This window comes from Rhopalosiphum padi, chromosome 2 (genome assembly GCF_020882245.1).
Source record: "Rhopalosiphum padi isolate XX-2018 chromosome 2, ASM2088224v1, whole genome shotgun sequence".
Classification (NCBI taxonomy): domain Eukaryota; kingdom Metazoa; phylum Arthropoda; class Insecta; order Hemiptera; family Aphididae; genus Rhopalosiphum; species Rhopalosiphum padi.
Genome location: NC_083598.1, coordinates 3311519 through 3324701, shown reverse-complemented (window position 1 = coordinate 3324701; position 13183 = coordinate 3311519). Strand labels below are relative to the sequence as shown.

Below are 13183 nucleotides of genomic sequence, written 5' to 3'. Positions count from 1 at the left end.
TTACAGTGTATTGATATTATATAATAATAATATAATATGATATATTATTATAGGGATGGACGGACGGTTCGACTGCGGAGACCTTGCCGGTGTGACGCGCTCTTAAACCGCGCGGGCCGACGTGCGCCACCAAGCGCTTATGCCACGCTACGTCTACGTGGTCTGAACTCTCAACAAACGCAGCACGCAGATTCCCGGTATGCACGCCAGGGGCCGCCCGCGTTCGCGCCGCTTAGCCGTCGTCACACGAACAGCACCGCGGCCCTCGGCCGCTTCGCCGCCAAAACCGACGACGAGACGACCGCCCGGGCGTGACGTCACGCATCGGACAGCTGCTGCTGCTGTAGGTATATTGCACATCGCGAGCAACGTACCTACAGGAGCATAACTTAATAGTCCATCAATTTCGTTCCAGCCGCTTATCGGTGCGGTCGTCCGTCGTTATCGCGCCTTTTCCCCGCTCAACGCTATTGCTTATTAAAGTTAAATAACTGTTCCGTTCATTGATTTTTCTCTAAATTTTTTTTTCCACTTTTCGTTTCGATAAAACGAACACGTTTGTTTCGTTATTATTTTCATATTCACACACACGCGTGCACTCAATCCAACGTCGACGTTTCGGCAAAACCGGCGTCGTTATACTGTCCATAGCATCCGTCGTACCGGCGGACGGTGGTAATATTATCTCAGGACCGACGAGTCCGATCCATCTCGTTCGCCGCCCGCCAGGCCGCAGTATACGACACGTGCACGTTTGATGTTCGACAGCAAGCGACTCGTGTCTAACGTACGTCCGTTCGTCCGGCGGATGAACATCTTCAAGACCAAGAATTTCGTCATCGCCGTGGCCGTCCGTTTGTACAAAGTGGTCGCCGGCAAAATGGGTGTTAACGGTGCCGACAAACAGGTAACAACGATAACAGCGATAACGATAACGATAATAACGATGACTACGACAACGATAATTGATAATGATTGACGTGTTTGTACGGCGGCTGCGTTAGGGTAGAGGGGTCTACTCTGAGCGCTGAGGCGAATTTTGAGAACCTCCGGCCCTGAGCAGCGCGCCGGCGCGACTGGCGCCGTATTGTCCTGGACTCCAGCTCCATATCCGGAGCGTCACCACGTCGCTCGCGTTTTAATTCCTTTCCGTGTTCGGATTTATATTAAATTTTTTTTGCCCCATACCGGCGTCGTTAGGTTAGATTTAAATCATTCGTCCGATCTATAGGCGATTATTTTTGATCATTATTGAGACATTAATGAAAAAATCGCATTTACAAAGCGTTCCTCGACGATAAAAAAAAATCGACAATTTTCCGTAACGGCGGTAGACGAAGGCGCGTGAAAGTTACGGTAGATACGTTATTATGCGAGGCGGTGACCTATATTTTCGGTTGATAGCCTCGCGGAAGTCGAAATATCTATCTATTGATTTTGTACGATGCATATTAATATATTGTTTTCTAAGTTATAACTTAAAATATACTTGTAACGAGTAAAAACTCTATTATTATTGTTGGGAACAATTACAAAACTCGAGTCTTCATCGGTCAAGGCAAGTTTAATTGAAACGTCGATAAAATATTCATTTGGTATTCGTCATCACTCATCACTCATCGGTAATGTGTCATCGGTTTTATCGTTTGAAATATATTATTATTGACTATAAAAATTAATGAATAATATTAATGTTAAACCCGCATCGTGTCTGTTCTGCGCAGCGAGAAACGACCAGTGTTATGAGTGTTTTGAGTAGGGTTAATATTAGATGGGTGATGGGTTAATATTTATAGCTCTTTTCATTTCGAATAAGAATAAATTAGATGTAAAAAATAAGATGTACTTAATTGAAAGCGTCAACAAATTGACAATTGTATCATTCAATCTTTGGTTGCTATATTTTTTCGAAATTCTGTACAGTTATGGTGATTATCTACAATAGTACTACTTTATTAATTGCTACCTAGTATTGTAATGAATATAATAATGTTATATGTTAAATAGAGATCATTAAGAAAATACCTACCTTTGATAAAAATGTTCCTTATTATAAAACTAGTTTTTTTACTGTATATTTGTTATTTTGTTTATAAAATAAATTGGTAATTTAAAAATCGGATTTTGAATTGATCTCGTCCATGATGGTAATTGAAACGGTTTGGGACAGGATTATGAACTGATAATATTCATGAACAACATTAGCTTAAAATTTAAGAGATTATCTTAAAATAATAAAAGCAAGGAAATCAGATATTCCTATTTTTTTAACACAACATAAATAGGTCAAAATATAAAAAGTGATATTTTTATTTATTTATCATAATTTATCTTTAACATCCAGACGTGTAATGTATTTAATTAAAAAATATTTGTAAAATTATTTTTATGTATATTTTATTTGGTTTTAGAGTATCTATTATTTAATATTAAAGTACACAAAATTAACAAGATTGTTGGCACGCCCTTTAATATATAAATTATATATATAGGTATTAGGCAGTACATCTAAACGTCTGGCAAACCCTTCAAATTGTTAAACAGTAAATACTGATCGCAAGGCCATTGTACTTTGAATAACTATTACCTAGGTCAACATAAAATGAATAGATGCGTACTTCCTTGTGAATTAGTTGTTTGGAAAATTGTTATTCGTTTTAAAATAATTTTTAACTTTTTATATTTATTGTAAAATTTCAATGTGCTACCAACATATAACTATTTATAATGTAGTCTGTTTTTGCACGCTGAAACGTCTACATTATATACGTCATAAATATATAATTAACATATCTATTTTTTTAAGTAAACAAATATATTTCATGAATTTGACACATATACAAGTTTGAGGCCATCGTATTCACTTGTCATCTCAGTTTATACGCATAACAGACAATATTATGTTCAGAAGAATTGTATTCTGTTATTTTTAATGCTAGAAGGAATTGACCTATTATACAATTTAAATTTAATCATATTGTCCAGAATCTTATTTGATTTTGAAGCAAGTTATGAGCATTTTAAAATGTACAATATATTTACAATTTCTTATTGTAGGTATCTAATACTAATAATATTGTTATTATTCTTTATTAAATGTTCCCGGTACTTAGTACATTATACGTGTATAACTAAGTATATATTTTTCAAATATTGATTCAAACAGTGATAAAATATTAATTATTGTTAAATATAGATATATTAAAACTATTTCGATTCGTTTTTTTTATTACATGATAGCGATAGAAATTTGATTTAATATGCTAATAAAACTTATTTTTAATATTTTAATTGTATATTTTTACTCGCAAGTCGCAGGTTATGCGATAAAGCAAAAACCTAATTTTTTCTAATGTCCATCTCTAATTTACATTAACGATAATTACTTAAGGAAGTAACTGTTATAATAGTTAAACCAACGTATAATATTTAGCTGAAATATTGTTTAAAACGTTATTGTAAAATAATGTGTGTATTGTTTAATATTAATTTGTGTAAATAGCTGTAAAAAGTATAAAATACTCGCTTGATTATTATATTATGTATTTGAGCAAAGTGAAGAAAAAACGTTTCTAGTAATTAACGAATGTTTTTATTAATCACAGAAAACCTCTGAAGTTATTTTACTTTGGTCGTAAATGATTAATATTGCCTGATATTACACAATTTTGTTCAATCATCTATAACTAAATAATTTTATCAAAATGAAGTACATCATGATATAAAAAAAAAAAATTCTATAGTACAAAATTTGACATTTATTAATTGCATATTTACATATTATTATCATACATGTATTAATACGTTAAGATTAAAATAACTAAAATATAATAAACGATGAATTCAATAATGTAATGTACCTACATGTGTTAAAAAAATTATTTAAAATTATTTGAAACGATAAAAATATATCGATTAATATATATAAATAATAATGTACGTTTATTTTTACCTAACCAATTTTTGCATACATATTCCTCGAAAATTGAAAAGAAAACTATATTTTTTGAATTAAGGTAGATACACTAACATTATAAGACACCGTAGTTAAATGCCATATTTTATGTTTGTTATTTTTTTCCCGGGTAAAATCGACTTATACAACTAGTAATGTACTAAATATTAAACACTCAAATTAAAAGTAATCATTGAATGAACTAAAATTTAAAAAAGGGATAAGTAGGAAACCGCTTTGATATACAGTAAGTTACAAGTGTACCTCGTCATTGAGGAGTAAGTCAGTACTAAGTCACTGTAATGTATTATTGTGTATGTGTTAAATTTGAATTCAATGATAAACCATTGCACATAAAAAAAGATCTGAGCGAAGATGGTCAGACTATATGAGGTATATTAATTATATAAAAAAAATATTTTACCATCAGTAATAGAGTAGGTTGAATTAATTTTTGATGAAAACATTGTGTTTGAAAATGTCATTATGTTTAGGTAGGTATGTAAAATATAATAATATACTTTAAACGTTTCTACTGTTTCAACTTTTTTAATACCCACAATTTTTAAATTATAACAAAATAGCTAAATTCGTTTTTTTGTTTAAAATCTATTTTTGTCCTAATTTGAATTTAAAGTTTCTATTAAAAAATATTTTAAACATTTTTAAAATATATCGATATAAACATTTTATGAACACTTAAAGTACCTACTAAGATTATTCTTAAAAAAGTACTAGTATTTTTTACTATTGACCCCCAAAAATACCAACTAGATCTAATTCGTTATTAGAAACACCACCCCTAAAAAGTATTTTCTTCGAAATATCAGTGATAAGGTTTATACTGTTTTTAAACATTTTCTTTATTGTTCACACTTTTTGAGGCAGTAAAACTAAATATTTTCATTCAATACGGTACTATGAAAATGGATTGAAAATTGAATACAAATTAACTGCATATAATAAATATTTTTCATCAATAAAATTAATTATTCAAAATAATGAGTGTATTATGCATAAGACATAACATGATAATTATTTCTCGAAAATTAATGAAATTAATATTGTACGGGTAAATAATATAATCGGATATCGAACATGTGCGTAGTATACCTTGGGACAAAAACAAATAATTTTAAATTCTATTTTCATGTTTTATTTTAAATTTTTACTATGGTATTAAAATAGGTACCTATAAAATGTTTTATTTGTTACCTAGTGAACACACTGTAAAAAATAGCCTTTGAACTATTTTTCTTATCTTTGTTTCTACCTATGAATCACGTTCTGCATAATTTATTTGATTGAAAAATTATACTTAACTTATTTAATCAAATAATTGGATAAATTAATATTCTTTTATATACTTAAAACATTTAATCTGATCAAACACATACTTTTATGTATCTACTTGTTGACCGTTATACCATTCTTTCTCAATAATATAATATATTATGTATGTTGTATGTGTATTTACTATTTTATTTAATATTAAATATTAATTACATAATGTGATATTTTGTTTAGGGTCTTGCACAATACAACGATATGTTTGAAATGGCGACCAGACTTTGCAGGAGTTACTTACCTGGATCCTGGAAGAAGATTACAATTAAGGACATATGCGTAAAACGAATTAGGTAACTATTTTCGTCAATCTTAAATATTAGGTTAGGCATTCATACAATATAATTTCTTTGGCTAAAATTAAATTAATACTTGATGATATACTTATAGTTTTATTTTTAAAACTGCAGACTGTGGACCACTTCTATAAAAATCAAAACGAAAAACATGATTAAGTTAGTAAGCTAGTGTATGATAAATATTAAACAGTATTAAATAGTAATATATTTATATACTGTATACGATAGATTGAAAAAACATAAAATACATATTTTCTGTTGTAAATAGAAAAAAAATCGGTAATAAAAATTTAATAATTACATTTCTTAGAAAAATAATGCTAAGATTCTATGAATTCGCTGGCTGTTTATAATAATTCAATTTATTTAAATAAAAATATATTAATATACCTATATTATATTAACTAGCGTATATTTAAATGTATTAGTCTTTTCTATTTCCTTCTAATTTGATGGATTATTCATTATAATATAAAATATAATATATAGATAGGTAGTCAATAAATACATAGATTAGGTTTTTTCTGTATTTATTTTTTTAGAAATGAGTCTTTTTCAATATTTCATATATATATAACGATGATATTATTTATTTATTTATTTAAAGTTGTTAAAGTGTATAAACAAATTGATTTTTCTTTTAGACTTTCAAAATTTTAACTTAGTATACTCGAGCAGGCTAATGTATAATGAACAATTCATTCTCTCGCCAGACGCAGTTATGTTTCATACTTATTTTCTGCTTTTATTAGCAATTTCATGTATTTTTATGCTAATATATATTTCGTTCGAAAGACGAAAATAATAATATATAATAATGATATATTGTTGAATACAATAACGTTCATTATTACGTAAATGTTTGGTTTAAATAATGTAGTTATAATATTTTGTGAAGTTCGTCGTATAATATTTTATAATAGTAGTACAAACCAAAATCGTTGCTTAGTGACTGGGAGAGGGAAGGGCTGCACTGCTGCAGGTTAATGCGGCGCAGTATTATTAACCGGTGGCGGTGGAATTTTACGAGGTTTCATTCTTCAGTCACGTGTTAGTACATTATATATAATATAAATATATATATATATACATATAATATTGATTCACAGGAGACGACGGTTTGTCTGAGACGCAATAACAGAAGACGTGTGTGTTTCGGAGTCAACCACGTATACGCGTATTTGGCGTATTAAAGCTATTAGGCGTCAGGTGAAAAACAAATATGCATTGTGCATATATTATAAAATTTAAATATATATCTTTTGGCGTCAAAAAAAAAAAAGAAAAGCGATACATTAAAAAATATAAATTATTATTGCCTAACAAGCCATATTTATAATATGTTTGTATATAAAATATACATGTCGACATTTTATTAGGTACATTTTTTTTCACACAAGTTGTTGTATTATATAATAAAGTCACGTTTACGTGGCTTACATTAGGTGATCATTTCGGATGAATCATTCACAGTAAACAAAAGTTCAACATCGACACTGCCTAACTTCGGTCATCGTTCAATATGAATTAGAGCTTTTGATGTTTTCGTGTTACCACTGTTTATTTTTCATTCGCTCTGGGTGATTCATCTTAAATAATCATCAAAAATAAACCGTGTAAACGAGGCTTAATGCGTTTCTTTTGTAATTTAAATCCGATATCATAATATTATTGATTATTGATTAACAATAATAGTATATACTCGTAAATACGATAAACCAGAAGTCAATTGTGATTATAAAATATTTGCTGATGAGATTACTGTGATATTATTCTGCTACTACGGTACAATTTTTAAAATTGATTCACGTGAACTTGCACTGAAGCCCGACGATATTCATGTACAATGTATACGTATGATTTGAATTTTTTATATATTACATCTATAGTTATACCTATTTTAAAAATTTGAATAAATTATTTTTAATTTATTTTACACACAATACACAATTAATTATATAAACAAAATCAACATTAGTTATGTGACAAAATAGCAATACAACAAAATGTAAAGTAAAATAATATGAGTATAAAATATTTTATCTTGATTTTTAAATTGTATAATTAATTTTTTTTTACACTACGTTTGTATTCTTAAACTATTCTTGGATATCTGCTATTTTTTCAGAAAGCCAAAACTTTTTAATGTGTAGTATCTACATAATAATTAAATTTGGAATTTTAACATCCTGCTTAAAGCAGGCTGCTTCTTGTTCCGTGGATCAGACCTGTATATTTTACGCAATTAATGATTATGTAAGGAAAATCGTTTAAAAAACATATCATTACAATATTATATAGCGAATTTCGAACGTGTCCACCTTTAAATATCCATAATATTTATAATATTTAAATTGTTATTTTAAAAATTAACTCTACCTTAATAGTATATATAGGTTAATATAGCTATGTATAAAAAATCGTCAATTTTAATTTTGCTTTCAATAATAGTCTGTACATTCTAATGTTTTCTAACGTTTTGTAAAGTACATAATTGTATGCAAAGATGTAACAAAGAGTTTTTGTTTTTGCAGTGGTGGTTTGAGTAATTGGCTGTATCGGGTGACATTACTTAAAGGTAATGCCGAACCTCGGGATGTATTGATGAGGTTATACGGACAAACGCACGGCGAGAATGCTATCGAAAATATAATCACAGAGTCTGTGATATTCACATTGCTGTCGGAGCGTGGTTTAGGGCCTAAGTTGCATGGAATATTCCCTGGAGGCCGTCTCGAAGAATACATTCCGGTAAGCTCGTTCACCTTCAGTAATGCATTTAGTAGTCATCATTATTGTGATTTTCTTTAATTGAACTAGTTAATTTAATTTGATGTGAATAAATTATTTAGTTTGCCATGAAAAAAAAAATAATAATGCCAATTAAACGTATAAACGAGTAACAGCCAATAAAATACAGCCAGATTTATATTTTACAAATATAAAAGCCGTTTTGTTTTACCTTTAAACTGCATAACATTCTCTTGATGTTTAAATTGTAAGTGCCCAATCTAACAAATATGTATAAAATATAAATAATATACATACAATCAAATACGTTAATATTTTTAATCGATATTAAATACTATTATATAAAATTTTTACTTATAAATTACCAGAATTCTTGTTGTAAAGGTTACATCTTTCAGTCTTTGTAAGGACTTAATATACCAAACTCCCTTTATACAAAGATCAAATTCATAGATTTACGCGCAACTTGTAAAAATTATGACTGTAATTATAAATTTGTAAATTAAATAATTGAATAACAATAAAACCGTTAAATATTTTTTTATTTCAAGAACATGATAAATAAAATTTCTTTTAATAATATTTTTTATCATTTTCATCTGAATTAATTGTGTTGACTACAGTTTATGCTTATTTTTGCTAATCTTAGATGTAGATACATTTAAACGTATTTATTACAATATAGTATGAATGGCTTATTACAGAAAATGTCAAAAACGAAATTTCATTATAATTGTTTTATCTATGCACACATGTATTTATTTTACACCAACACCATTATTTTGTTTCAATCAAATTTATCAATTTTATAATATAATACAACTCATTTTTTGAAATGGTTATTAATTAATTAAGTTATAAAACAAAAAGCTTTGTAAAGTTGGTTTAATATATTTTGCTATCTATGTGATTAAAATAATTTATATATACACTCCTTAATAACCTAACCTTTGAATCATCTAATGTTACTGAATACTGAGATAAATTTTAAGTGATAGTTATTTTTTTTTTTCTGTGGCTCCTTGCCATTTGGCTATAGATATAAATAAAATATTTCATTCAATGTAGGCTATTTAAAAATTTAGGCCCACTGCTGTCATTTTACCGGTACTCGTCCTTGGGTTTTAAATGAAAAAAAATGCAAATATACCTATGTATATATATATATCAACATGCTTGAATGACGTTGACATAACATATTCTAACAACTTTTGGATAATATGTTGATATTGTTCTAAAAGTCGAGCATAAATTTCAGACTCGTGGGTCAAGTCCAACAATATACAAATTATGATGATAGTCATAGCTGATCAGTAAGTTAAGCTTTGAGTACATTAAGCACTTGATAGGAATGTTTAGAGACATTAATTATATTGTATAAGATATGTTTTATTCACATTTAATGTATTTTTGTCCTAGATTTAGAACAAGTACACAAATTAATAAAACGTCCAATACTTCATTCAGAAGTCAACTATTGTTTAAAACGACATTCGTTTGGAATAAAATTATTATATTAAGTAAATTATATATATTGTGTGTCTATGAAATCTTACAGGCTCGATCATTGAAATCTGAAGAGTTAAGCGATCCCAAATTAAGCCTTATGATTGCAGAAAAAATGGCTGAATTACATCAGCTCAACATTCCAATCAATAAAGACTCAACGTGGTTATGGGACACCATGGACAGATGGTTACAACAGCCAATTAAAGATGTAAACTGGTCACGAGACAACATGGAGCTTGATCAGATACTATCCATAAATCTCTGCGATGAAACCCGCTGGCTTAAGTATGAATATAATCCATGTTTTATTTAACTTCAATCATATGTTAAAAATATCTGAATCATGGTTATTTTTTTAATTCTAGAAAACATTTGTCAAAGTTGAGGTCACCTGTTGTATTTTGCCACAACGATCTTCAAGAGGGTAATATTTTAATGAAGGAAAATGAACCTGGCTGTCGATCATTATGCCTAATTGATTATGAATATTGTGCATATAATTATCGTAGTTTTGATATTGCTAACCACTTTGTAGAATGGACTTATGATTACACAAATCCCATTTATCCACATTACTCAGTTAACCGAGAATTGTTTCCGACAAAAGACCAACAAGTAAATAGTGATTTATGAATATTAATTTACTAACCAACTTTTATTTAATTATTATTGATTATTTTAGATTGAGTTCTTGAAGCGGTATTCGCAATGTATGGAAAATGAAGAATCCATAGAATTGATACTCAATGAAGTAAATCACTTTATTTTGGCATCACATTTATTCTGGGGTGTATGGAGCATTGTCAATAGTCGAATGTCAAAAATTACTTTTGGATACAGAGTAAATATTTTTGTGTTTCATTTATATTTTTCTTTTAATTTTCCTTAATATAAATGAATAGATTTATTTTATTATTTATAACCATTTAAAATTGCCTGAGCTTTGATTAATAGTTCTTTGTTGTTTTTAATCAAAAGCTTAGTTTATTATTTTCAATTATTTCTTAAGAAGATAACAGCATAATATATGTTTTCTCTATCCAAACCACATGCAATATTGATAAAACACTTTTGAATAAAATTGTTTTTTTTTGTGATTTTTATGTAATCTTAGAATGAAATCCTGTATAAAAATTATAGAAATTATTATTTTTAAGAGTTTAACATATAGGTTTTATATTTTGTTATTATTTGATTTAATATTTGACTATAAAAATAAAAAACCATTTTGTAAATTAATAATAAGTGATTTTACTTTAAGATAATAATTCCAAAAATTAAAAAAAATGATTTTACATGTATGTGTTTAGTCTATATTGTACATGGGCTAAAAAGAGAAAACAAAAAGTATGCTGAATAATTCACTTAACATTTTACCATAATACATATTTTTTTACTTTTTTTTAGGAATACGCAATAGAACGGCTCAAATCATATTTTAAGCTTAAAGAAAGTTTAATAAATAATAAATAGTATGTAATACAGAAATACTTTGAGTACTTATAAAAGGAATAGGTTAATTGTAGACCAATATGTTTCAATATTCTGGGGAAGACTGATTTATATTTCAAAAGTTTGGTCCTTAATTTAATTAGTCTGATTATTTTTCATTTTCACTTACATCATTTTTATTTAAGTGTTCTTAAACTTATATTGTGAGCTTCTTTTATACATCTATGTTGTATTAAAAATTATAACAAGAGTTTTAATTTTTGACTAATAATAAAGACCAGTATCTATTGTTATTCATATTGTTCAACATTTGTAAAATTAATGAAAACCAATTTTTCTTTATTCTGGTGCTAAGTACTCATACTCTGATAATCATTATGAATTTGTGAAGTTACAAATTTTATAATGTAAAAAAACTGAATTATAAATTGTGCAATAATAATTATTATATCAAGAACATGTGATTATTGTACTTAAACATATTTAAATATTATAACTATGAAATCCATCCTGTACTTTTTATATATTGCTATTGTGTGTCCTATTAGCTGTTATTATGTGTAATTGAAATGTGATTTACTATTTTTTTTTAACTTAAAGGCTTTTTACTGTGTATTTATGTCTATTTATGTCTTTAGGAGTTTTCGGTTTTATTTTGTTTAGATACATTATCCTGTAGTATTTATTTGTTAGTAGCCATACATTTTGATGGTTTATTGCCTTACTTATTAAAGAGAGAGAACCAAATATTATGTTATTTTTAAGAAATAATGAATGGCTTTGTAAATTATTATTGAAGAATATTAAATTTGATTAAACTTATTTATAAAAAAAGTACAAAAAAAATTATATAATATATATTTATACACACACATTATATAGTATAAACACATACATATCAAAATTTTAAATGTTTAATTTTGTAATTTAATCATATGTAAAATTATTGAATTTCTGCTAAATAAATCTGTTTATCTGATATTTTACTGTTTGCACTTGGTTAAGCAAATTTACATATTTGTTAATCAAATTATTATTTTTTTTGCACAAAAGTAGATTCATTAATGTACAAGTTTATATTAAAATATGATATTTGTCGTCATTAATTTTTCTAACACATTTTTCAATGGTTGCACCATTTTTCATCAAATCACATTAAATAACTTATAATAAAATATAAGATTTGAATATGTTTTAATCAATAACCGAATAATAAAACTCAATTATATTTTGTTAACAAAATAAGATGCTTGTTGGGTTTGCACATATTTTTATAATTACATTATTATTATTATTATTATTATTATTATATATACCCCATCATAATTTATACAAAATCAAAAATATCTTTGTCATGTACTGAATTACATATTACATAATATGAATACCTTACAATTTGGGTTGTTGGGCAGATATTAATTTTTTTTTCCTCATTTTATTTGTTCCTCATTTAATATTACTATTTATTATAATCAGTCACACTTTTTTATTCTATGGTTTCTCTGTGGTTGAACTAAACTTAGCTGGCTTACTATTATTCTACCGTCTACACATTTATTATGTTTTAATCTTTATTGTTATAAGTAATTATAATTTTTTTTTTATTATTATATAATATTTGTGTTTAAATTTAAGTTTTAATTAAAAACTCTTGTATAATTTAAATATTGTTGTTATAATTTATTTGTAATCATAATTTAATGCTGTGTATTCCAATAGATTCTCAAATCCAAAATTATCCAAAAAAAGCAGTTTATATTTATAATCTGTACTATAAACTGTTATATACTATAATAGTTAAAAGTTATATTCTCTTTAATATTTAAAACATAAATCTTAAAAATACATGGAATTTACGTGTATATTGTTT

At 27.2% G+C, this 13183-nt stretch overlaps 1 protein-coding gene across 3 annotated transcripts; it reads left to right on the top strand.

Moving 5' to 3' along the window:
- Positions 1–275: 275 nt before the first annotated feature.
- On the top strand, positions 276–12978 carry LOC132920128 (choline/ethanolamine kinase). Of its 3 annotated transcripts, none has more exons than XM_060982234.1 (7): positions 276–907; positions 5483–5595; positions 8136–8352; positions 9911–10146; positions 10227–10476; positions 10544–10702; positions 11269–12978. In XM_060982234.1, the coding sequence occupies exons 1-7, from the start codon at positions 758–760 to the stop codon at positions 11332–11334; spliced, it is 1191 nt and encodes a 396-aa protein (XP_060838217.1). In that variant the 5' UTR covers positions 276–757; the 3' UTR covers positions 11335–12978. The 3 variants fall into 3 exon arrangements, with proteins under 3 accessions (XP_060838217.1, XP_060838219.1, XP_060838218.1); XM_060982236.1 differs by lacking the exon at positions 276–907 and adding an exon at positions 1463–1622; XM_060982235.1 differs by lacking the exon at positions 276–907 and adding an exon at positions 5297–5411.
- The last annotated feature ends 205 nt before the right edge of the window (positions 12979–13183 follow it).